The sequence below is a fragment of the Trichosurus vulpecula genome, chromosome 5 (assembly GCF_011100635.1).
Source record: "Trichosurus vulpecula isolate mTriVul1 chromosome 5, mTriVul1.pri, whole genome shotgun sequence".
Classification (NCBI taxonomy): domain Eukaryota; kingdom Metazoa; phylum Chordata; class Mammalia; order Diprotodontia; family Phalangeridae; genus Trichosurus; species Trichosurus vulpecula.
In genome coordinates this window covers 86,918,672-86,946,233 of record NC_050577.1, presented here as the reverse complement: position 1 = coordinate 86,946,233, position 27,562 = coordinate 86,918,672, and the positions used below count along the sequence as shown (strand labels likewise).

Here is a 27,562-nt window from a genome sequence, read left to right as displayed (position 1 = left end):
CGCGCCCTCTTACCTCCCACGCCGGATGGACGGCTGCCTGCCGCTCTTCTTCCGCCCGACTGGAGCCTCGCGACCCTAGGAAGATGGCGGCGTCCAGCTGCATGTGGTAGTGGCTTGCCCGGGCTGGGGTCGGTTGTCCCGAAGGGAAAAAGCCATGAAACGCAAGGCCTTTACGGGCCGCCACGGCGGCGCGATGAAGCGGCTACGGCTGGCGGTGCAAGAGTTCGTGCACGCGGCCTCGGGGGAAAAGACCCCCGGCGGCGCGGAGAGCGCGGGCCACACCGGACCACCGCGGGCGGCCCTGCGTCCCGGCGGGAAGAAGCGCCGCAAGGAGCTGAAGAAGGAGAAGCGACATCTAAGGAAAGCCCGCCGGCTGCAGCGGACCGGGGGGCCGGCTCAGGCCTCGGGGGCCGCCCGGGAACGGCCGGGGGAGAACAAGAAGCAGGCGGGCGCAACTGCGGCTCCGACCCCGGCCCCCGGAAAGCCGCAGAAGCCAAAGCAGCAGCTGCACAGGCCGCTGGTCGAGGACAGGCCCCTCTGCGGGCCCACTCAGGCCCAGTCCCGGGGACCCGTAGCCGGCGCCGCTTCCGCAGCCGCCGCCGCCGCAGCTCGGAAACGAGCGCTTCTGGCGGCCAACGAGGAAGAGGACCGCGAGATCCGCAAGCTGGAACGCCGCCTGGGGCTGAGCAAGCGCCGCCAGAAGAAGAAGAAGGGCGACGGCGCCTCCGCGGCAGCGGCCTTGCCGTCCAGCTTCGTCCGCGACGGCCTGGACTACATCCTTGGGGCGCTGGAGGCAGGCGGCGGCTCTGCCTTGTACGAGGACGGGGATAGCGAGGACGGGGAAGGGGAGGGGTCGCCGCTGCCCCGCGGGAGGGGCCTGGACGGGGACTCGGGACCGGACAGTGACAACGGGGACTCGGGAGAGGACAGTGACGACGACGAGGAGGAGGAGGAGGCTTTTGTGGAAGAGGAGCCCCCAGAGGAAGAAGAGGAGGAGGAGGAGGCGGGGGCCGACACGCAGGTAGAAGCGGAGAAGGAAAAGAAGGAGGAAAGGAAGAGGGTGCGTTTTGCAGATGAGGATAATGGAGATTCCTCTTCTGACGCTGAGAGCACCGCCGATGAGGTAAAGTGAAAAAATATCCCCTTCTTGTCCATGAAAACTTCGCCCTTTTTTTTTTAAAGCACCTTGCTGTACTAACAAAAACCCTTTTGGGTGGTCGTCTGCTTTTTAAGGTATTCAATCCTTAAATCCAGCATTTGTTAAGGGTGTCTTATGTATTGCTCATTCACAAAGAACTTAAAAGGATAAAAATAAATTAACGAGATAAATTTTCTGCGAGGAAAAAAATTACAAATTTTTTCAAGTTGCTTTTTATCCTATTTCCGTTCCGACTGTTAAAGAGCTGAAAGTGAATGGGAAGTTTTCCCCATTGATCGCACCCGCGGGGATGATGCCAGGATAAAACCCGAACATTCCAGGCCGCTGGAAGCTTACTTTCCAGTGGGTCTGGGTGTCCCAGTGAGGAGGTATAATTTACCGTCAAGAGTGCTGAAAACTAAGGAGGGCGAGCTCACGCTTGAGCGGTGCTTTGAAGGGAGCTGGAGATGTACTGATTTAATGCTCCCTGCCTCGAAGACCCCTTGGAGTGGAGGATCCTATTTTCCAAAGGTGCCTCCCTCCTAGAAAGTACGCCTGTTATCCATGATGATGAACAAGTGAAGAAAACGAACATCTGTTAAGTGTGAAAAGCACTGTGCGCGCTCCTGGGGAAGAGGAAAGGAAGGCAGTGTTTCCTTTCAAGAAGCTCACATTCTCATAATGCAAAAATCTTGTCATCATAAAGATCATACAGCACTTACTGTGTGCCAGGGGCTTTCCCATTTCATTTGACCTCTGTGACAACCAGGGAGGTAGGTGTTGTTATCCTCATTCTACAGTTGAGGAAACTGAGGCAGTCAGTAACTTGCCCGGAGTCATAGATCTACTAAGTGTCTGAGGGCTGGATTTGAACTGGGGCCTTCCTCACTCCAGGAAGAACAACTCCTAACTTCCTAACTTTATACACCGAACCGTCCAGATGCACCAACATAGGAAGTTTCTGATACAATTCGTGTAGAGCAGCAAGATAGGTGAACCTTCAGGAGTGTCATTTTTATTAAAACAAAATTATATCACTTTCTGATGTTGAACCATTGGGTATAACCAAATACAATTTTCTTTTCTGGATTTTTGAGATAACTGGGACTTCTGATGGAGTGGGGCCTGTGCACCTATTGGAAGCAGTTGCCAGGTTGTATTTCTACAAGGAATCTGGGAATTTATTGAGCAAGAGACAGATTTTTGTTTTCCTGCGTCTTGGTGTTTTGGACAAATATTAAATTATTTCAAGCTATTTTTGGTCTAGCACTATGTTAGTGAATTGAAGGTGCTCTCTAGAAATACTAATGTGCATGCAATAAATTTAACATGTTCTTAATATGGAAGAATCTCTCCTATGTGCCATTAAATCTGGATTAACATTGTATTAATATGTGCTGTGATAGATAAACTCAGTGAGCGCAAGCTGGTACAATAGAGGATATTAACACGTGCATTAAATAAAACAGGCCACTGTCTAGAACTAGATATCCACTCTGTTTAAATTCTTTATATTTTGTTAATTGTCACTAATCATTATTATTAACATTTAGTTTATGGGGAAATGATTCATGAGCTTTAAAGCCCTAGGTGAATGTTTGTTGTTCTGCCTCCCTGTAGCAGAAAGATCTGGAACTTAGGAAAAGTCAAAATTTGGTTTGAATCCCAGCTTTGACGCTTTAATTCTGTGACCCTGGGGAAATCATTTCATCTCTCTGAGCTTCAATTTCCTTAGTAAAATGGAAACGATAATACTTGTACTACCTGCCTCACAGAATTTTTGTGGGGGCTGCCCTTTATAAACCTTAAGGCACTGCATAAACGTGAGTCCTTATAACATTTCCCATTAATTTTAGCTTTTTAATACTTTAATGGGATTATGACAAAAGGCAATTTGCAAATGAATTTTGAATTTTTTTGTAATAGAAAATTTATCTCACTAATTTATTTCTATCCTTTTAATTAGGTTCTTTGTAAAAGTGCAAAGTATATCCCACCTCATGTGAGAAGATCTGAGGAAACAGTGGATGCCAAAAAGAAGGAAGAATTAGAAAGGTTAAAGAAAAATGTGAAAGGTCTAATTAACAGGTAATATATCTCAGTTCTCGAGGACTCTCTTGTGTCTTGAAATTAGCCCGATTGTGCATTCTCCATAGAGATAGAGAACATTATTTTAAGTGAATTAAATTTTAAACAGCAGGCAGGAAAAATGATTAGGTTATTATTGAATACTTTCTACAGGGAAAGCAGTATGTTCTAAGCCATGAGTTCTCAAATTGTGTTCATCCTATGAATCCTCCTTCTCCAAGGCCTCCACCTCTGCCCTCTCCTTCTATTCTCACCAAAAAAAGCCTAGAGCAGATCATACACTACAAATCACCCTCAGCCTTCTTTGGGAGGGGTCGCTAGTAGGGGGCCTTATCCCCTTCTGGGAAGAAGTCAGAAAATATGTAGTTTTAAGTCATCTCTATTTTAGTTAAGTGTTGTTATAGAGTTTCCTGAGAAATTAAGGGAGTTCCCATGATCTCAAAGCTAGGGTCAGAGGCAAGAATAACTCCAGGTCTTTCCATTCTACAGGTCTCCTTTTGGTGAAGAAGTAAAGGAACCAAGTATACTCTCTACAATGGTAGTTTTGATTCAGCTTCAGTGAGCACCAGCATTCCCACCTCCGCCTGGGAATATCACTCTGCTCTCAACTCCCCACCAAACATTTTGCTGTCCTTTTCTATTTTTTAGGTTGTCATGTGTAAGAAGTCCTAAGATGGATGTAATTCCCCTTTGTTGTTATTGATGACAGCATTGAAAGTACAAGAAGGGGATCATGTTAACTAGGTTGCTTTCTACTTTAGAATCCACAAAGATTTCAAGAAATATAGTTTATATGAGGACTCCTGGGCAAAGAGAATATGGTGTCTCTGAAATCCATGCTATTCGCAGGCCAAGCGGAGTCTTATGACAGGGCAGTGCACTGATTGGGGAGAAGTAGATGGACATTGTTTATGGGGGCTTTTTTGTGGGTAACTTTAAAAATCTACAAGGTTTTATTTTACTCTGTTCTAGAGCTTAATAAGATATTTACACAAGGTCCTTGTTGACCTCCTGTTTTTAACAAATAAATCAGCTTAACCTCTCTCCTCATTTTAAGTTCTAGAGCAGGAATTCTTTTTTTTTTTTTTTTTTTTTTTTAGAGCAGGAATTCTTAACCTGATGTTGACCTTGTTTGTAAAAAAAGATTATAATAGCCATATTTCAGTTTGATTGAATCCCTTTGTAATCATAAGTGTTTTATTCATTTAAAAACATTCTGAGGAGAAATCCAAAGGGTTCATCAATCTGTCAGTGATATCCATGACTCCAAAAAAGTTAACTCTGGATCTAGAGAGGTCCTTCTGCACCTTAAAGGTAAAGGGCTGAAAGACAGAGTTGAGTGTACACTATCCTTGGATTCTCCTTTGCAGTACTCAAGACATAATGATAAAAGAGGACTATATATGGACCTTTTTCTTCTAAGGGGAGAATCTCTAGGCATTATGTTCAACAGAAGGAACAATGGGAGAGCGACAGTGAATGGTCCCCTTATGCTAGCCTCAGTATAGCATTCTTACTACAATAACATCTGGTAACATGAACTGTAAGGAATGTATTATTTTGAATATATGTTTATAATCTTTGAATAATTATTCCACATATTAAAAATCCTTGCAGTGGAATATAAGCTCCTTGAGGAAGGGAATTTTATTTTTCTATCCTTGGTACCTTACACAGAGTAAGGGTTTAATAAGTATTTCTTAAATAAAAATAAAAGTTTAATTGAATTGTTTAGTATCTGTTCATAGTAACCTTTTTCATGGAGTAAGATAAAAGTATTCTAAATGGAAAAAATACTTGGAATTATAAAGTTGTGATGTTTTGTTTTGTTACTGTTTTTTTAACTTGCATCCTGGAGCTTTTTAAACAGAAAATAGAACTTGAAGCTCTAAATACAAAAAATAAGTTAACCTGAAATAAATTTTTGAAAAGAAGCATAATTTTTATTATAGGTTGAGTGAACCCAATATGGCTTCTATAAGTGGACAGCTGGAAGAGTTATACATGGCAAACAGTAGAAAGGATATGAATGATACTTTGACAGATGTTCTTATGACTGCTTGTGTAACTGAAGCTGTGATGCCTGCCAGGCTGATGATGGAGCATGTACTTTTGGTTAGCATCCTTCACCACACTGTAGGAATCGAGGTGAGAAGTTTTTAGCTTTCTCATTTTTCTTCATATGTCTTCACTGTGTTGAAGTTATATCAGTTTATTGTTTATATTCTTTCCTGTTGAGTATATTTTAAATTTGACGGTTATTTCAATTCTAGCACTTATAATCCATAATAAACAATATAGCACCTCACTCTGGCTTACATACTTCACAATCAATCCTTTTGTGTTAGCCCAGTCGTTTAGGAAGGCTCCCATTAAGGAGCCTTCCTTTACCAATGCCAATTGATGCCAACAGAGTGTTAGAGGCTTCAAGAATTTCCCATGCCTCTGGAAGTTTAAATAACTTGCCAAAGGACACAGTATGTATGAAGGGTGGATTCAAGTGTAGGGTCTTATTTGAGCTTATCTTTGTAACTAGCTTGTAAAGTATTTGAAGGTAGGAACCATATTTTATAATTGTCTCCTATATTCCAAAAGCAGGGCAGCTGGGTGGTGTAGTGGATGGAGTGCCAGGCCTAGAATCAGGAGGGCCTGAGTTCGAATTCAGCCTCTGACACTTATTAGCTGTATGACTCTGGGCCAGTCACTTAACCCTGTTTGCCTCAGTTTCTTCATCTGTAAAATGATGTGGAGAAGGAAATGGCAAAGCTCTCCAATATCTTTGCCAAGAAAACCCCAATGGGGTCACAGAGTCAGATATGACAAATGACTCAACAACAACAAAAACAGTCCAAAACACACAGTAGATATTCAAATCAATTTCTCAAATAATACTTACTAATCAACTGTTCCCAGTTTTCCATTCTGTCCTTTTTAATTCTTCTTCATATGTTACTTCCAGATTTCATAGATTTCCTTGCTTGAAAGGGACCTCAAAGCTTGTCTAATCCAACCCCTTAACTGAAGTGAGAACCTCTAATAAACACTCCTGACAGTGGTCATCCAGTTTTTGCGTGGACGCTTCCCCTAGTATTCTGAGATAGCGATTTTACTTTTGGACCGTTCTGATTGTGGCAAACCACCCTAGTAACTGCCAAGAAAACTCCATATGTGATCTTGAAGAGTCAGACACAACTGAAAAACAACTGAACCACAAAAATTGTTGGGAAATTTTTGTTTATATCAAGCTGAAATCTGCATATCTGTAACTTCCATATTTAGTCCTAGTTCAGCCCTCTGAGTTCAACTACAAGTGCAATTCCTCTTCCATAGGGCAACCCTTCAAATGTTTGAAGACAGTTACTCCTCCCTAAGGCTTCTTTTATGCAGGTTAGGTATCTTCTATTCCTTTATTTGAATTTCATACGGTGTGATTTCAAGTTCCTTCAGCTACCGTAATGGTTCTTACTTGGATATGCTCAAGCTCACTAAGGTCCTTCCTAAATGCCTCACTCCAGACTGAATTTCAGATCTGGTCTGACTAGAACATTATAATGGGGATATCACTTCCTTTGTTCTAGATACTGTTTCTGTTAATACAGCATAAAATCACTTTAGCTTTTCTGACAGACATTTTTACACTCAATATTTTAATTAGCCTAAACCCACAGGTACAGTGGTTTACTTTTAACTACATCTTCCCTTTTGTATTTGGACAGTTATTAATTTTTTTTTGAACCCAAGTATATAGCTATCCCTATTACATTTAATCTTAAACAGGCATTTATTAAGTGTTTACTTTGTGACAGACTCATACTGAGCATTTGAAATACAAAGGCAAGAGTGGAAGTACTCAAGGAGTTGATAGTGTATTAGAACAAAATAGGGTGTTGCTCAGATAAGCAGGTCCCCAATACAAGCTAGATCCTCTTGGGTTCAGCCTATTACTACAGCTCATCATCTTTTTGGATTCTGGATTCTTCCATCTAGTGTGTGGTCACATCCCTCCCAGCTTTGTGTCGTCTCTAAATTTGCTAAGTATGCTATCTATACTTTTAGTTCATTGGTAACAATTTTTAATACTGGGGCAAAGGACAGAGCTTTTGGACACTCTCCTAACAACTTCCCTTCCTACCAGCTCCTTAGCTTGTAATTGCCTTGGCTTTTCTGTATTTTGTCCGTTTCTGTTTATGTCCATATTACTTTAGTATTTTAATTGCTTTGTTTTAAGTATTCTGGTAGTCATCTGTATAATTTTGCTGTTACCATTTATCTAGTCACCCTTTCACAAAACCTTAATGTTACCTTCGATTCTTCTCTTATCAAGTCCGGTGAGTTGCCATGTTCTTTCTGTGTTCTTTCACAACGTCTTTCATAACTTTCTCAGTGACTTTTGTAACATCTCCCATCCTTGTCTTCATTTCTCTCCTACTCTGCCCTGAAATACAAGTCATTAGTGCTTCCTAGACTATATTTTAAAAGCCTCCTTGATGACCAACTTCCCCACTTTATGCTTGCCCCTCTGTATTCCCTCCTCTCTAATCCATCCTTCACCCCCAGGCAGGTAGATACTTATCTTCCTTATGCATACATCTAATCGTTCCTCATCTACTCAGTACTCTTTAGTGATTTTCTGTTGCCTGCTAAATTAAATCTTAAGCCATTAGGGTGGCATTCAAAGTTCTGTACAATCTGGAAGCACCCAGTGCTTTCAGTTCAACTCCATAGACAGTTACTGATGCTGTGCACTAGAGATGCAAAGATTGAAAACAAAGCAGTTCTGTCTTCAAGGAGCTTAGATTCTACCACAGGAAATACTGCGTGTACAAAAAGCAAATATAATACCAAATACAAATATATACAAATAATACAAATATAATACCAAAAAAATTACTGTGACAGTACTAACACCTACGAAAACTTCATGGAGTAGGTGGCACCTAAACTGAGTCCTTAAGGACTGAGGTAGAGATAAAGATGGAATGCATTCCAGGCGTGGGAGATGGCTTATTTTATAGGCAATAATGAGCCAAGCCCTATTTTTGTTATCTCCATGCCACATAGTCTTTGCTCTGGCCATATTGTGCTACTTGCTGTTCCACATTGCTCTGGGCTCAGTCTTCTAACTCTCACTTAGCTCCTCAAAAAGTAGCTAACTACTGGATTCTAGGGTAAAATTCTGAGGGTTTGAGAATTGATTTTCTAGTACTATAACTCAAAAGCCCCCACTGGTGTGTGCTCCTACTGATTATCAGTGTATCAATTACCCACCCAGACTTAGCTTTAAAAATGGACATTTACTAAGGTAATATAATAAGAACACTTGGTACAACTAGAATTTCTTTCACTCCCTTTCCACCTGTTTGAAATCCTACCCGTCCTTCAAAATGCTCCTCAAATTTTGCCTTTTATATGAAATCCTCTCTGAGTCCCCTCTTCAGAAATATTTTTTCCTTTGACTTCATGTAGCAATTTGTACCAATCTCATATTCTCTTCTACAGAGTAGTTGTATTTTTATTATATAACATTTCATTTTGGGGATGTGTCATATCTACCCTGTTACAATCTGAACACCATGAAGTTGGAACCATGTTTTAATTATCTTTGTTTCTCCTCAGCACCTAACAATATTTTCTATGTGTTAAATGCTTAACAAGTGGTTAGTGAGTGAATAAGTGAGAGTGAAAAACAAGTCAAAGCGCGTAAAGAAATTTCTGTTGTGAATAATCTGCACATAAATGGTTGGTAATTAACTCTTATGTTTTAAATTATCTTTCATTTCCAGGAGGTGTACTCTTTTCTTCTGTACTTTAATGTTGTAAGCTAGTTCTTCCTGTCCATTATGAAATGTAATGAAACACCTGAATGCCATTCTTAGTAACTTTTGATCGCAATCATACAGTGCCATTATAGGGCCATTTCTGGACTTGCTTAGGTCTTCCTAAATCACATTGTTACACTTTTGAGCAAAGTTACTAGCAGGTTTTAGCATTGATAGCTTAGCATTTCGGTGAGTTATGATAAGTGTGGACAATGACCATTCACAGCATGTCGAGGATTTACTTTATCTGCAAACATGAGATGATTAGTCATACTTATCGTCTGTACCTTAGCTAATAGCATGAAAGACAGTTGAAATTACTTGTTCCAAAGGGGAAGTCATTACTGCAGCTTGGCTAATGACATCCACTGAAGCTTTTGCCAAGGTATAATGAGCTATTTCAGGATGCTAGTTCCATTAAACTTTCTTTTAATTCTGTAATGGCAGAAACATCCTCACAGGAACCCATACAAAAATGTACTAAAGACCTTAGTGTCATTTGATGAAATATTTTTTTATGGTCTTTTGTGAATCAAAATTAAATTCCGGATGAATGTGAACTTTCTTAAATTTCCCATATTAAATAATGTGTGAAGTTGAATAAACTTTAATTCTTCCAGTTATTCATGTAGCAATATTGCTGTTCTTCATATATTTGTATTTGCTAATGGGGCAAGGTTACAGAATGTAGAATGAGATGATCAAGGACACAAGTGGAGGGGTCAGTTTAGGCAGGTTGGAGGGCCCTCTCTTCCTCTGTGAAAATGAGGGGAAAAGGAAAAGGTGGCTAAGGACATTGAGGCTATAATATTAAATTTCTTTCTCAGATTTTATTTCTAATGCATAATTTTAAAACTGGCTTAAAATAAAACTTTAAAATTCTGCACTGAATTTAAATCCATTCAAAACCAGAAAGTAAACATGTGAATTTTTTTTTGTGTCTACATAATTCTACTTTTCCTTTTATGTATTTTGTTTGCTAAAAGGTTGAAGTCACATCAAATGGCCCCAGTGTCCATAGCCACCTTTTCTTTTTCTCTCTCATTCTCACAGAGGAAGGGGTAGCCCTCTAATTTGCTTAAACTGACCCCTCCACTTGTGTCCTTGATCATCTCATTCTGTGTTCTGTAACCTTGCCCCATTATCATTCTATCATACATACTCAGTCTCTTCCCTCTCTTCTGGCTCCTTCCCCACAGCTTATAAGCAATATAGTTCTCCCCTCTCCTATAAAAGTCTCCCTCTCATTCTTTGATCTCCTCTAACCATTATATTTTTCCTCTTTCTCTTTACTTGTAAGCTTCTACAACCCCACCACTAGAACAGCTCTCCCCAAGGTGAATGATGACCCCCACCGCTAAATCTAATGGCCTCCTTGCCACAATCCTCTTGACCTTCCTATGACCCCTACCTTCTGATACTTCTATTCTCTTGGCTTTTGTGACACTGTGTTCATAATCCCCTCTCCTGTTACCCCAGACCCATTTTTCTGTTCCTGATAATGACAAAAACCTCTCCCTGCCACTCAGCTTTGTGATCTTGTAGCCTTTTTCTTCTCCAGTCTCTTATTTTAACGCCATGTGAATTTTTATGTTTCAAGTGTGTTTCTGGTAAACAACCTATTGTTAGATTCTGCTTTCTATTCCATTCTGCCATCCTTTTCCATTTATAGGTGAATTTATTTGTGTATTTCCTTCCATCTCTTTCTTAAATTTTTTTCTTTCTATTCGTTTCCTGCCTCCTCTTTATTAAGAAGAGAATAGTGAGAGAGAAGAACTATACTCAACACCAGTGCTCTGGGTTTGGTGTCATCATCTTCTCCTCCCCTACCCCTCGTCTCCCTCACCCAGGGCCTAATCATGGGTTCTTTTCCTTTCTTTTAAACCCATCTTCAAGATCCACCCTCCTTGGTCAGACTTTGTTTTACCTAGGACTGATTTCTTTTCTTACTGTTTTCACTCTCTTATCCCCCTCTTCCTATATCCCCTTTCTCTCCAATTTCACTGTTAAGTGAACTCTATTTCAGTATCCAGTTCTGAGTGTGTTTGTATACCTTCCTTTGACCAATTCATATGAGAGTGGGGGTCACCCCTTCTTCTGCTTTCATGCTCTGATTATATGAGGTAATTTCCCTCTCCCTTTTCTCCACCTAGCACATTCCTTTTACATTCCCTTTCTGTTCTTCCTTTTAGATCATTAAAACATAACAAAACTCCAAGCCCCATGTCCCTTTTTGTGACCCTTAATGATAGTAAAGCTCCAAGGGGCTGCCTGTATCATCTTATATTAGAGTATAGACCAGGGGTGGAGAACCTGCAGCCTTAAGGCCACATGTGGCCTTCTAAATCTTTAAGTGCAGCCTTTTGACTGAATCCAAATTTTACAGAACAAATCCTTTTAATAGAGTCAGGAAGACCGAAGTTCAAATTTGACCTCAAATTTGGGTAAGCCACTTAACCTCAGTTTGTCTTAATCCATTGGAGAAGGAAATGGCAAACCACTCTTGTATCTTTGCCAAGGAAACCCCGCAGACATTATTGGTGTGCTATACATAGTACATGGAGTCATGAAGAGTCAGACATGACTGAACAAACAACAGTCAAGCTAAATGGTCACATGAATACTTCACAAATTTTATTTAAAAATTTTTTTTCTAATTAAGAAAAATTCATGTTTTTTTCCCTCTCCCACTGTTGGGGGCAGGGGGAGAAAAGCAAAATCTTTGTAATAAATATGCATAATAAAGCAAAAGCAAATTGACCAAGAACTTTCTCTAATGCTCTCCTTCCTCTTTTCCCCAATATTGGTAGAAGTAATTTCCCTTAGACATCACTTTAGCACTTTGTATGTCTCCTGATCACTTATGTGATCTTGTGTATTAGGGTTATTTACATTTAGGTCTTCCTTACTTGATTAATAACCTTGATGGGGGCAGGAACAATATAATTTAGCAATATAATAAGCTTCTATATCACTTGCATAGTACTCGGTACACAATGGATACTGAATAAATGTTTGATAAGTTTGAACTTGTATGAATAATCTGAAATTAAAATCAGTATGTATGTGAAAATTATTCTGAGAAATTTTTTGTTTAAATATTCAGTACTAGTTTTTAGGAAATAGTAAAATCTTTTAAAAGAAAACTGGATCTTAGAGAAATGTTGTGCATATATTTTTACTGTTCCAGACACTGAGAAATTATTTTTTGTTATTAAATATCTGTGTTGTACAAGGCATTGTACAGATATACTTAACACTGGAGATTAAGATGCTCTGTTGAAGCTTACATTCTATACTATATATTTTATAGTCATGTGAAGTATTATTTTAAATGTGGTTAACAAAGGGGACCCAGGAAAATTCTACTTTTTTTTTTAATGTACTTTTTTCATCCTTAACTGTTTTCAGGTTGGTGCTCACTTTTTGGAAGCTGTGGTGAAGAAATTTGATAAAATACATAAAACTGGTAGTGAAGGAAAAGAATGTGACAACCTCTTTGCCATAATTGCCCATCTGTATAACTTCCATGTGGTACAATCTCTACTCATCTTTGACATTCTCAAAAGGCTTATTGGAACTTTCACAGAAAAGGACATTGAATTGATTCTCCTAATGCTGAAAAATGTCGGTTTTTCCCTGAGAAAAGATGATGCTTTGTCCCTGAAGGAACTGATCAGTGAAGCTCAGACCAAAGCCAGTGGAGTGGGCAAGAAGTTCCAGGATCAAACTAGGGTATGATTACGTAACTGAGCAACATAAGAAGTACACCTGATGAGAAGTAGCCAATAAAAAAGAACCAAACCCCAACTTTTGATGAACTATTAGATTTGATTTACTATAGGTAATTCATGTAATGCTTTACTTCAGCTAATTTTATGAATTAGGTTTAACATGTGGAAGACCCAACTCCTTAAAATTGTCAGACTGCAGATAAATGTGAATCTGAAGTTTTAATCTGACGATGAAGGAACATGATCAACAGCCTTTTTTGTTTACGTAGTGAAAGTCTTGTACCCTATTAACATTTAATGTTGTTGACTTGAGTTTTGAAGTCTAGTTCAAAACAATTGCCAATGGTTATGTTAATGAAAATTCCTTACATCATACCTAATGAATAGAATTAATATGAATCAGAATATATATGTGCATATAGGGATATATTTTCTGCCCATTTAAGTAATGCACCATTCACTATAGTTTTACGTATTTCTTTCTTTTTTAAAGATTCGATTCATGCTTGAGACCATGTTGGCACTAAAGAATAACGACATGCGCAAAATTCCAGGCTATGACCCTGAACCTGTGGAGAAACTAAGAAAACTACAGAGAACATTGGTAAAAAAAAAAAAATGTTTAATGTTAATTTACATTTTAGATAATGATGACAGTTAACTCCATACTAAAGTCTACTCTGGTGCCTCATTTAGGCATGGAGGTCATCCCATGTCTTTGCGACTATTCCATTGCAGGTCCTATTCAACTAGAAGGGCCCACCTATCGCCCTGAAGAGAACGTGTGTCTGTGGTCTGAGGATCAGCCTTGCTAATGCAAGGAATAATTTCCACCAGATTAGATTGTTCATCATGATGTATTTTTTTTTGTTTAGTGAAAGTTAAAGACCAGTCCATTAGGTTGCAGAAGTTTTGTGCATTGAGTGAGGTAATTCTTGGTGAGGAAATTAGATATGCTTAAGATAATGAAGTATGTTGGTTAATATATACCCATAATTGCCGACTCCTAAGTCAAGCAATAGGAAAGTAATAATTTTAGTCTGACCCAAATTTCACAGGGCACAAGTAAGAATTATTGTCGAAATCATAATTATGACTACTGCAGATCTCTAGCCATAGTGACTGGTCTGATGGTCTCTTTAATCTGTTTTAATACTATTTACAGCAATAATCAATCTAAAAATTATGTATCATGCAAATCTTGAGTGAACTAATGTTGGAGACTAATGGCATTACCTTGCTATCACTTCACAGTGTGGTTTAAGTGGGAAGAGTCAATTTTGGTCTACCACTTTAAACAAGCTATAATCATTTAGGTTAATATCATTTAAATGACATTTCTAATTTTAATTTTATAAGTAATTAAATATAAATACATTTTTATAAGTCCATTTTAATTGCAGTAGAGGAATCCTCATTATAAAAGATTTTTTTGCAGTATAAATCATTATTCCCTAATATCTCGCTTTGGCAAGCTTGGTTATTTGTAATTTTTTTTAAGTGAAGTCTAATTAAACTTCCACAAAATGGTGCTGCTTGTTTGTGCAGGAGTTTAACCTTGTTTTTATTGACCACATTTAATATGATTATTGAGATTATAGGGGTTAACAAATATATAATATTACTGCTTGTTAGAAAACTTCCTTCACAACCATACTTTTTAATTAAGAAGGTAATTGGGCAACAGACAAATTGGCTCCCCATTTTGAGACTTTGTTTTAATATTCATTGGGGAGAAGAACAAAAGGAAAACAAGAAGACTGATTTTTTCCAGTCATGCCTTAGACTTGCTTTTATCCCTGAGCTCTGCTGTACAATTTGTGAAATACAAGATAATGATAGCTCTTAAAACTGCATTGACAACCTCTTTGTCTTTTTCACTTTTTTCCTTATTCTGAAATGTATGAGTATGAGCTTCATGAATTGTCTACTGTTGTTGTCAAAGCCCTTTGGGGGGATGATGACAAATATTAAGTAAAAAAAAATCTATATAAACTTATTATCTATATCCTTGCCTTTTTCTATTTTTATTCTATATTTATCAGAGACTACAGTTTTACTCATTTTTAGAACGATGGCGTTTTTTATCTGACGAAAGGCCAAAAACTCTTAAATTATGCTTTCTACTTTCTAGATTTTATTTTGCTTTTAACTCTAAAAATTTTACTTAATAATTTAATTGATGTCTGAAAGCACTACATTTCTTAGGACATGCATAATATATGGAATATGTATCATAGGAGTTTTGCATTTCACTTTCAGAAGTGAAATTAAAGTTCATTAAAGAGTTTCCATAATTTAAAAATGCATATTTGTAACCAAACCTATGATTTCATTTACATAGGGAAGTCTAAGGTAGAGGCAGTTTCTTCTGCCAGTACAATCCTTATGATCTTAAAGTATTGCCTGGGGATACTAAGTGGTTTAGTGACTTACTCGGGGTCTGTGTTAAAGGCAGAGCTTCAATAGGTAATCCTAACTCTGAGGATAGCTTTCCACCATCTCATACTGTTTCTTCTACCCTTAATAAGTACAAAAGCCTTTTTGTACATTAAGAAAAACTGTTTATTTATGCCAGAAGTGTGGCATAGGGCATGAGAGCTCTAGACTTGGAGTCAGGACGACTTAGCTTCAAATCCTGCCATTGACACTTACTAGCTTTGTGACTGTAGCAAATTATGTAATATCTCTGCGCCTCAGGCATCTTACTAGGTCTTATTCTAATGAACTATTGACAAGCTGTGATCTTCGTTGATAGAACTATTACAGGAGAATTCACTACAGAGCCTTCAAATATTTATGTATTTTTACTGCTGTAATATTACTAATACAAACACAGTTAACACAAATACTAGTGAACTAACAGTTGAGTCAAACATAGGGTAGTCAAACTCTAACCAAAAACCTCCACAATGTTAAATTCACTGAGAATTGGTGTCATCCTAGGATTACATAATTTCTTAACCATTTTAGAAATCTCTAACCATTTGGAGCAGGAGTTTAACTTTTTTGTGACATGTACCCCCTTAGCAGTCTGCTAAAGCCTGGGGAACTTCTTCTCCAAATAATGTCTTTAAATGCATAAAATAAATTACATGGAATTATATAAAGGAAACCAACTATATTGAAATAGTTGTCAGATTGTTCAAAAAATAAGTTCACAGATCCTAGGTTAAGAATCCCTTATTCAGAACATTAGACAACACTGAGCAGTATAAATTGGCTAGTATAAAATAGTTCCCACTGTTGTTAATACAGCTCTCAGGTCTAAATAAACAAGCATACATATCTATATTTAGGCAAGAAAGCCTCTAAAACTTAAATCTTAATAGAAGTCTTGAAAGAGTTTTAACATTTACTTTTGTGTAATAAGTTTTTATTGAATATATGTGATCCATGTTTGGTATATCAAATGTGTTTTTTGTATACTGATTAATTAGGCAGCCTAGCCACCAACTCATACCCAGTTATTCACTTGTTGACAGTAACAATATTTGAACCCCTTCTGCCTCATATCTTTTCACCTAACAACCAACAACAGGTCTCAGTATTTTATTTCTGTCTTAAAATGACTAGTATCTCATCCCTTCTGAGGACCTGTTGTCCTCTTGGGAAAGTGTACGTTTGTTCTGTCTCAAGGTGTTTTGAGAATGTCACTCTCAGTGGATTGTAGACATAGGGATGTTACCGTGCATTATCATATATTAGCTAAATTTCTTTTCTAAACACAAAGACTAAGCTGATATGATCAAGCACACTACTGGAGAAACCGCCTTCTATATGTTTAATATCTGCAGACAAATTGGCAAAGTCATAAATTCAGGTCATATTTATTCTTCTGCTTTTCAGGCAATTTATTTTTTGGTTTTAAGTAACCTTTGAATAAGGCTGTTAAGGTTAAAGGAAAATATTTCGGTTTTGTGCTCTTAACCACCTCTGGAGCCATAGTCTCAAAATAGTCAATGATACACTGTGCAGGAGTTGGCTAGTTGTTCTGCTTTGTTAATATTTGCCTTTCCATAGGAAAATGAATCCAACATCCCTTTGTATAAGGTAAACACTTTCCATTCCGTATCTGCATCAGATTACAAATTATAAAGGCAGAATTGGGGGTGAGGGGCAAACTGTACTGTTTTGCTAATAACCAGTATTCTCACATGATTTGCTATAACTGATTTTCTCTAGAGCATGAACACTAGACAGTGATAGGATAACAGAATAAGGCCCGAAAAGGACCTGAGAGGTCTCAGAGTCCAGACTTCTACTTTTACAAATAAGGAAACTGAAGCCCAGAAAAATGAAGTGACTTTTTTCAAGGTCACACAAGAATAAGTAACAAAGTCCAAATTTGAACCCAGATCCTTTGGCTCTAAGGGTAATGCCCTTACCACTGCACCATGCTGACTGTCCAGTGATCTGGGAACTCCTTCAAGCACTACGACTCCTCACTCTTAGTAGTAGTTCCAACAGGGACCTTGAGGCCAAACTTCAAACCTTCCTTAGTATGATCCTCTCAATGTGGAAAAAGTTATCAAAGGCAGAGACTGTACTAAAATCTAACACTGACTTTTCTTACTCTGGTGTTTGTGAACTTGTTACTTTAATATTTTGTAATCCTGGCTTGAGGGGGGCGGCGGGGGGTAATGTATTTAAAAATATTACTCTGAGAACAGTTCCATAAGTTTCACCAGGTTGCAACACAAAAAAATGTTTTAGAACCCCTGCTATAAACCAACCCTGAATGAATACACACAGTCACATTCACATTCATGTAGTATCACTGGATTTGAGGTTTCCCCTTGTGGTGATAGGGGGACCTCAGAGAAGCTTGATTTTATAACCTTAACCCCTTAAAGAAAAAAAGAAACATAGGGTTACAGAACATGAACTCTGGCATAACTAGAGAAGTTGGAAATGGGAATCTGATTACTAGTGGGTAGGATAGGTTACTCAATAAGACTGACTTCTGTGTTTGAGTTAACAGTATACTCTTGAATTTTTCTATGAGAATTAAGTTAAAAATCTGTAAGTAAACCCAGTACTCAAAAGTTCTAGCAAAGTAGGCTATCAAATTAAAATAGATATTCCAAGTAGAATAAAATGTATAAGATCAGAATATAGTCTATATACATACATTTATGTTCACTGCCATGATTAAATTAAATGTAGTTAATTGGTCCCCCAAATGCTGTGATTTTTAAATGTCCATAAACTAGCTGTAGGAAGATGTATAGAGTATAAACCAAGTAAAAAAACTACAATGAAAATTGTTTCATTTTTAAAATAGATTCGAAGCAGTGGTTCTGGTAAAGAAACTCAACTTCGGGTGTCCTGGGAAAGCCTTTTGAATGCAGAGCAGATTGGCAGGTGGTGGATTGTAGGGTCCTCATGGAGTGGAGCCCCAATGATTGACAGCAACAGTCACAGCCAGCAGAAACAACTCAAAGGAACGGTAAACTAAACTAATAATGAGGATTCTTATTTGAATTCCATCCTTATGCTGTTCTATTTATATTTCCTCTAAAATGTGAACTTCTTAGAAGAATGACTGACATGTACCCTTTTTATCTCCTGCACATCTTAGGCCCTTAATAATTCTTGAATGAATAAGATTATGCAAATACACATTTTGAAAACTAAAAGAATAATCTCTAATTCCAAGGTGGAAGCCACACAGTGATCATTTTTTTTATTATGAAATAGGCTTCCTATAAATATGCAAGCTTTTATTGTACTAGAAGGCTACTCTTGGAAGGGACCTTAATGATTATAGTTAAAGAAGTTAGAATAGGTAACACAGGGAGAAATGTAATACTGATCAGAGTAAGCGGTTCTGAGTCTTGAAAGAGGTCTCTTAGTAGTGGAAATGCTTTTAAAATCTTTATTTTAGAACATTGTTTTCATGATTCACATAAACTGTAAACTGTACTGTTAGCACATAAGCTTTCCTCAGTTAGGCATGATACTCATCTATTCCTACTGCTTTCTCTAAGTCTTCTCCTATTTCTGTCTTTTCCTCATTTTTAAAAAACCAGCAGTTAAATGATTATCTCTTTCCCCATTGAAAGGTTTCATTTATAAGACTAAATCAATTATGTCCAAGCAGTTCAGTTCAGCAAAATTTTGAGTACCTGCTAGTACCAGGGTTTTTGTTTTCTAGCTGCATTACTTACGTCTATGTAACCGAAAATTTGTTAACTTTTCAACTTTGTACAGAAGGACGGTGGTGGTGTTTGATTTTTTTTTATTTTATTTTATTTTTAGTGCTTTTACTGACAGCTTATTTTATTACTTAGCACCAAATTTCTCCTTATATTTTATTTTGGGGTCAAGATACCAATTTTTTTTTTTTTTTTTTTTTTTTTTTTTTTGCTACAGACTTAAATTTTAGAAGCTTCCATAATCCAAGGTATACATAAACTCATGAATTTTTCATTAGGGTCTCATAAGAAAAAAAAGAGTCTTTGTTAAAATATGCTTATTAGCCATGGCTTATTTTTTCTTCTTTCAAGGTTAGCTCAAAGATACTAGAGCTTGCCCGAAAGCAAAGAATGAACACTGATATCAGAAGAAATGTTTTTTGTACATTGATGATTAGTGAAGATTTTTTGGATGCGTTTGAAAAGCTTCTAAAGTAAGTACACATAGGAATTTTCAAGTTTCTTTTGTAATTTGACTATTTTTGTCTCCCAACTAGAACCAAATCAAAGAATTATTGGGGGGGCAGCTAGGTGGCACAGTGAGTAGAGCACCGGCCCTGGAGTCAGGAGGACCTGAGTTCAAAGCCGGCCTCAGACACTTGACACACTCTTAGCTGTGTCACCTTGGGCAAGTCACTTAACCCCCATTGCCCTGCCTTCCCCCCCTCCAAAAAAACCCAAAGAATTCTTGGTCCTTTCTGATCTTGAAACTAACAATGTTTCTAAACTTCATTGGTTGAGGATGTTTGCTTTGGTTGACTATAATATTATGTGAGTTTTCCTTTCCTTTTTTTTAATAAACATTTGTTAAAGTGCATTGGTCCTCTTTACTGTCTTAAGACGTACTGTGTATACCAAACATATTGGAATTTTTAATTAAGGATGAGCTTGTAGTAAAAACCTTACATTTATTCCCGACATGAATTATGTTATGTAATACTTTGATCTAGAGGGTTTAATGGGTTGAACAGACCCATTACTTTGGAAAATTTGCACTGCTCCTTTCCTCCTTTTTATAAAAACTAAATGCCTCAGTTCAGGTTACTTTCTAGCAATTATCTTTCTCCTCCCAGTAAAGTACAGTAGAAAACTTGAGGAATCTGCTGTTTGAGTTTTTTATTTAGAGATTCAACATTTACTTCACCAGCTCTGTTGCTTTCTGTTATATAAAACAGAAAGTACTCACTTTATATTGGTTTGCCTCAGTTTTTTGAACTGTAAAATGAGAATAATGATACTAGTACCTACCTCCCAGGACTGTTGTGAGGTTTAAATGAGGTCATAATTGTAAAGCACTTTGCAAACCTTAGAGTGACATATTAATGCTATCTATTATCAGTGTCATCATCATCACCATCGCCATCAAATGGACCTCCCTCTTGGGTCTTCTAACATTTCTAGGGTGCCAGTGCAGTACTGGTAAATCAGAGGATTTTCCCTAATTTAGAGCCATAATGATAATAACTGGTGCATGGCACTTGAAAATTAGTAAAACATTTTATGTATATTGTTCCATTGAGCCTTCTAAGAGTGCTGTGAGGTAGATGCCATGGGTTCTATCCCTATTTTACAGAGGCTTAGAGAGGTCAAGTGGTATGCCCATGGTCACTCAGATGGATCTGGGATGTTATCAGATGATGCAACTTATAAACCATTCTTGCCTGACCATCCTGTGTGACTCTTGCTTGCTTATATTATCCCATATATTCATTACAGGGGTTCAGCTAGTAGGCCACAGGCCTTCCTCCATTTCCTTCTACATCAGAAGCACACCAGTACTGCACACAAGCCATTTATCGATCACCCCTTGCTCTGCCACGTGACCAGTGTGTCTCAGTCACATGGCTAGCAAATGTCCAAGGCAGAATTCCAGCCCAGGTTTTAGACCTAATAGCTCTTTATCTAATGCAATGAGCTGCCTCTCAGCCACATAGCATTACCAAGACAGTATTCGTGTTTGAAAGATATGTTTATGCTCATGTGTGGGTGTGTACGTGTGTACGTGTCTATGTGGAAGCAGCTTGTGATGATCGTAGATGCTGCACAGTTTTAGCTTATTGTCCACTTATGCTTCTATCTACAATATATGTACTGGCAGGCTAATAACTCAGTGGACTGACTGCCTCGCCAGCTGTACATCATGATGTGGTGGGAGACGTTGTTTCTCTGGTTTATTTCCTTTGTGCATTGTTAAACCAGGCTCTTGAATGGCCCTATAATATTCTAGTGCCTAATGCAGTCAACACAAAGCCATACTATCCAAGGACTTGCTTTCATCTCCACTGTCTTTACGTGTTTCCTGGGGCAAAACTTTCTAACTTTCCACGTTTTAACAGTGATTTTGTACCCTTAAGCCAGTGCCGCCCTTGGCTACCAATCTTTCCCTTGTCTTGGCAAAGAAATTAGGTGTTTTGTTTTTGTGGAAGCTGTTTCTGAACTCTTCTGTTCCTTGTGGTGACTTAATTACATCAGTTAAACTTCTGTTAGAAATGGTATAAACTGAGTCATTGTCCTTGCCTTTTCCATTTCTTGTTTTTCAAGGTTTGAATAAGTCAGGCTAAAGCTGTTGTAGTTGATGGCAGAGTCTGCTGATACTCTCTTCTAATTTGGTGTTCATTTTTACTTTTGCTCCAGCAGGTAGATGGTTTGACTACATACCAACAGCTGATTTTAAAACCACTCTCACGACACTAATAACAATACATTTTCTGTCTATTGAATTATGATTTTTCATTTTCTTGAGATGTTTGGTGCTTGCCATTTCTAGCGCCTTCCATTTCTCTTCTTCTGGAGAATTAAATGCTATACAAGCATGAAGCTTCTGATTGGTCTATAATACTTTAGCCTCTTTTGTCTTGTTCTATACCCACCTTTGCATTGAAGTCACCAAGGATCAAGGTATATGTTGGCTTGGTTTCCAAAATCTTGTCAGATTCTTCATAGGATTTATCTTCATCCTTAGCCACTGATATTAGCATATAAAACAAAGTTTTTTATGATCTTTATGCTTATGGGAGGGCCAGTGTATTCTACCATTTTTGGTAGAATAAGTAATGGCTCTATAGTCAGAGGATCTGGGTTCAAATCTCACCTCTTAATACCCGGGTGACTTGGACTTCCCTTGGACTCATGGCATCTGAGGTCCCCTCAGGCTGCATATTTGTGATGTTCCCATGTTCTTAAATACTGCAAGAGAAGATAACCAAGTGTCCCATAAAATGATGTTTCTTATTACCTATGAGCATATGAAACCAATTCTTCCAATTCCTTATTTGTCTCTCCAAGTAGAATATCTCCAATGATTAATCTTTCCATTTAACCATAACTTCTTTATGCCTTCTGGTTTCATTCAAATACTAGAAAAATTCCTTTCGCTCCTGCCGGGCCTTTGCATCACTGGCTGTGGTTGCCTTGCATATTAAAAAGTAAACTATTGGCACAAAATAGTTAGTGTTAATTTATCAGCAGTTTGTATTGATGTCAAATGATTTAGTTGTAATATTCAGGTAGAGATAGAAAAAGAAGAAAAAAGTTAGTTGTAAGTGGTTGGGTAGAAAAACTGTAATGTATTTTTTTTTAACCAGGAAAAAACAGGAAAAAAGTTTCTTCCCCATGGCTTCAACATTTCTGAAAACCCTACCTCTATAGTCAGACAATTTTCACCTCCTAACGTGAAAAATACTAGATGGCCAAATGATTGCCTCAAAATAAATCTAACTCTTAAGCTCACATATGATTTTACATCAGCATTGATCTGGCTTTAATTAATTCATAAAATCATTGAATTTTAGAGCTAAGAAAGACCTTAGAAATCTGCTCTAACCTCCACCGAGGCTGAGAAAAGTAAAAAGATTTTGTCTGTGGTCATACAGATAGCAATAGCTTCTGTCTTTTGAAATTTATTTCAAAGAGATTTCATTCTCTTTTATTTATATACAAATAAATAATTCCTGTCTTAAAACAGTTAACATTTTGGAAGTTAAATGATTTCTATGTTATTGCTATTTCTTACTTGCAGGCTTGGACTCAAGGACCAGCAAGAAAGAGAGATAGTTCATGTCCTCATAGATTGTTGCCTACAAGAGAAAATATATAATCCTTTTTATGCATTTTTGGCTAGCAAATTTTGTGAATATGAAAGGAGATTTCAGGTAAGTTGAATGTTTTTTAGCCACATAAGTGCTAGTCAAATTTACTCATTGACCCAATGTATTTTTCTCCTCCTTCCCTCAACAATTCTTTCTTCCTCCTCCTCACCACACTCCCAACTCCAGATGACATAAATTATGCCACAGATGAGATTCATTTCAGAACCAAGTGTATAGCTTGAGTTCTCATCACCTACTTGTATGTCTTCTGCTAAAGAGTTTCTTTAAGCAGCATTTTACATATTTCAGTTCAATGTATTATTTTTATACTTTAAATTAGGTTTTGAAAGAAGATGTTAAAAGAATCCTTAGCTACCTAAGAAACTGGCATATTTGCCTTTAGAAGCCTTGACATGTTTAACAATATTAAATGCATTTTAACTTGCTATTAGCTAAAAGATTTCATTTTATAAGAACAATGTTATAATAAGGGTTACTTTCCTAAGTGCTTTTCATATGACTTTTCACTGAAATGTCAACAAATACCATATTTCATCATAAGTTGCGTTTTATGATAGCATTATTTTAATGAGAAAGGAATAGAATGGCATTCTATTATATGATGTTACATCCCATTTCTACCTATGTCTTTGTTGCATTGTGACTTTATTTTTATTTTCTTTTGGAGTAGATGACATTCCAGTTCAGCATATGGGACAAATTTCGGGATTTAGAAAATTTGTCAGCTACTACATTTTCTAATTTTGTGCAGTTGGTGGCCCACTTGCTGAAGAAAAAGTCACTTCCACTTTCTATCTTTAAGGTTTGTAATTAATTAATTAATATTAACCTTTAAAATACTCTTGGTTAAACATAGATCTTTTTAAAATGACTTCTGCTGTTTTGTTATAGCTCTTTATAATAATTAAACATTGTATGTGTAGCCAATGACCCTATAGTCAATTTATTCCATGCACTAGTTCACTCAATAAGCATGTTCAGAGATATTTTACTAGTCTAGGTAAGTGCTTATATTACTGGATTTAGTGTTAACGTGTGCGTCTTAATTGAAAATTCTCAGGTTGATAATTTCCATATAACCTTAGGATGATGGAAATATTACATATGTCAATGTTCAGAGAAAATAAGGAAACTTAGAAAGGTGGATATGCCCACATTTGTTGGAGGTAGGTTAGTGTCTGTGAATTCTGTCTGGAAATAGGGTATTGGATCAGAGTCCCTGATGTTCATCATCAGAGATGACTTTTCTCCCTCTCATCTCTGTGTGGATCCCAATAACAAACTACCTATCACATTCAGACTGGGACTTTTCTGAATCTAAGCAGACAATATTGACTGAAATGGGACAGAGGTTATGGTTTGCTTATCTAGATTATCTATCTTCGTGGCTAGAAATAACCTTTGGCTCCTTCCCAGTGGCCCTGACTTCGTGAGACTCATCCAGAGAAGTAGAAAATCTGTCCTGTTGAGACAGGCATAGAGAACTGGACCTGGGACATCACTGATCTAGGCAATTCTGAGGGAGGATGTTTCCGCTTTCGGTGAAAGTTGGCACTTTCTCTGCAGCTTCTTGGGAGTTGTCTCAAGGAGTGTGAGATTGGGCAACGCTCTCACCAGGTCACAAACACAGGAAGTGCCATTTGGAGCCCAGCTCTCTCTCCACTGTGGTCATGCTTCCTCCTGAGGAGAGGAAGGCGGTCTTGGCAATTTTGTGTTTCTGGATACCTGGGATATAATCGCATCCCTTAAACCAGTTGAAATTTTCCAACAGATAACCCTGAGCTACTGGGTGGAGTCTGCCCAGTGTTTGAGAAATATTTCCTTCCTTGGCATCTCTGCTGATAATAAGTTACTTAAGTGGCTTCTCTTCTCCTTCATCCACCAAGTGAAAAGGTTGAACCTAACCTACAACCATGCTAGAGTCTTCTTATTTTTCAGGGCAGGAAAGATTGTGGAGCCTCATAAAGGTGGAAAAACTTAACTTTCAAGAGAGCCTATATAGGGTGAGAGATCTGTAAAAGAGAAACCATGAAGGAGAGCTGGCTCCAGAGGCAGAGCTGCCACAAAGAGAGAGGAAGTAAGCCATCTTCCTAGCTTTTCCTCCCCTACAGACACATCATAGAAGCAGACCCTGTGCTGAGTGCTGTGAAATACAGGTCTGCAGCTCCTGACCTAACAGCATAGGTGTTTGCACATCTTTTTTAAAATTTATTTTTAGTTTTCAACATTCACTGCCAAAAGATTTTGAGTTCCAAATTTCCTCCCCATCTCTTCCCTCCCCTTTCCCCCAGACGGTGTGCAATTTGATATAAGCTCTCCATATACATTCATATTAAACCTATTTTTATATTAGTCATGTTGTAAAGAATTAAAACCAGTAGGAGAAACCACAAGAAAGAAAGAAACAAAAACAAAAAAAGAGAGCAAATAATGTGCTTCGATCTGCATTCCAACTCCATAGTTTTTTTCTGGATGCGGACAGCATTTTCTATCATGAGTCCTTTGGAGTTATCTTAGATCCTTGCATTGCTAAGAAGAGATAAGCCTATCAAAGTTAGTCATCACACTTTGTGGCTGTTACTGTGTACAATGTTTTCCTGATTCTGCTCATGTCACTAAGCATCAGTTCATAGAAGTCTTTCCAGGTTTTTCTGAAGTCTGCTTACTCATCATTTCTTATAGAACAATAATATTCCATTACATTCATACTCCACAGCTTGTTCAGCCATTCCCCAACAATGGGCATCCCCTCAATTTCCAATTCTTGGCCACCACAAAAAGAGCTGCTATAAATATTTTTGTACATGTGGGTTCTTTTCCCATTTGTGTGATTCTTTGGGATACAGACCTTGAAGTGGTATTGCTAGGTCAAAGGGTGTGCACATTTTTATAGCCTTTTGGGCATCGTTCCAAATTGCTCTCCAGAATCTTTGGATCAGTTCACAACTCCTCCAACAATGCATTAGTGTTCCAGTTTTCCCGCATCTTCTCCAACATTTATAATTTTCCCGTTTTGTCATGTTAGGCAATCTGACAGGTGAGGTGTGGTACCTTGGAGCTCTTTTGGTTGGAATCAATCCCTGTACCACAGTAGTGTGATCAAGTATCTATAAAGTGCATAGTCTGTCTGTGCTGCTAAGCTGTCGTTTTTCCTTAAAGTATCATATCTGCTCAAGGAAACTTTAGCTCCTATTTCTGTGCTGTGGATTGACTCTAAGTTACTTGTTTCAGTTTGGACATTAAATTTTGACATTCCAATACAAACGTCAGCTGTGTTGTTTGGCTTGTTAATTTTTCTGGCTTTCCAAGAGTTTTATGGGATTTGTGGTGGATACTGTATGGTGGTGTAGTAGTAGTAGAGAGTGTTCTGGATTTGAATTCAAAGGAGTTGTGTTCAATTCCTGCTTCTTACATTTGTCACACTTGTGTGACTGGGCAAGTTTTAAAATTTGTTTTTTATTATTAATTAATATTTTCTTAGGTAATTGAGTTCAGTGAACTAAACAAACCTAGAGTCCACTTTTTACGGAAAATATTACATATGCTATTGATGGAAACAGAAGTTGAAGAACTTACCACAATTTTTGGCAGGTATGTAATCAGATTATGAGACATGTGGAGAATATGACTTGAAAAGTGAAATGTTCCTTGCTTTTTCTTTGGTTCAATCAATTAATCAATTCCATCTGCAAAGGTAAATTTTAGTGGAGGGAATTTTTGAAGCTTCATTTTAAATAGGTGGTATTATTTTACCACAAAGTATTTGAAAACAAAGCTACTTAGTACTAAACTGTCAGTACATAAAATGTTCTAAATTTAGTATTATTATTAGAAAATGATTTTGTTGCAATATGCAATCCTTGGTTGTTTTTATTTTATGTGTATTTATTTTTGGTAGAAGGAGATATATAAAAGAAACTAGTTTTGTTGATTCTCATATCTTTACACTTTTTTTCCCAGAGTATCTGACAACCCAAAGCTGGGAATGTTGCGGGAAGGTTTGAAGCTTTTTATTAGCCACTTCTTACTGAGGAACACACAGGCCCTCCAAAGTGCCGAAGAAGCCAGTGCACTTAAAGAAAGAGCCGATCTTGCAACAAAAGCTTTGCAAGGAAAATCATCCTTAAAAATGTAGCATTTTGGTAAATGGTCATGATTGGAGTGAATCGGTAAAACCAGAAAATCTCTAGGCTTGCAGAGCCAGTATTTCCAGATAATGGAACTCTGAATGAGACTTTATAAGGATCTATTTATTTTTATATATCTTTGTTGTATGTGTATAAAGTATGCTGGGTATAATTTATACAGTTTTTAATATTGAAAATGGTTTTCTATTGCTGGATGTAATGAGACCTTGATACAGATTAAGAGTAGACCACTAGATGGTGCAGTAATCATGAAAAAAATTCAGTGTCATTAGTGACTAAATGTTTTTTTAGAAAAAAGAAATCCCTCAATAAAATTATTTAAATGT

At 37.6% G+C, this 27,562-nt stretch overlaps 1 protein-coding gene across 1 annotated transcript; it reads left to right on the top strand.

Annotated features, from left to right (window-relative positions):
• Nucleotides 1-59: 59 nt before the first annotated feature.
• Nucleotides 60-27,562, top strand: NOM1 (nucleolar protein with MIF4G domain 1). The gene is made up of 11 exons (XM_036761947.1): nt 60-1,123; nt 3,105-3,226; nt 5,179-5,374; nt 12,457-12,780; nt 13,273-13,383; nt 18,067-18,231; nt 19,292-19,413; nt 22,998-23,130; nt 23,759-23,890; nt 26,570-26,679; nt 27,049-27,562. The coding sequence occupies exons 1-11, from the start codon at nt 155-157 to the stop codon at nt 27,221-27,223; spliced, it is 2,559 nt and encodes an 852-aa protein (XP_036617842.1). The 5' UTR covers nt 60-154; the 3' UTR covers nt 27,224-27,562.

Excerpts from the sequence above, each read along its gene's own strand:
- NOM1 (XM_036761947.1), top strand. The coding sequence starts at position 155 with ATGAAACGCAAGGCCTTTACGGGCCGCCACGGCGGCGCGATGAAGCGG. Across the intron at positions 23,891-26,569 it reads TTCCACTTTCTATCTTTAAG|GTAATTGAGTTCAGTGAACT; the intron begins GTTTGTAATTAA and ends ATATTTTCTTAG. Across the intron at positions 26,680-27,048 it reads CTTACCACAATTTTTGGCAG|AGTATCTGACAACCCAAAGC; the intron begins GTATGTAATCAG and ends TTTTTTTCCCAG.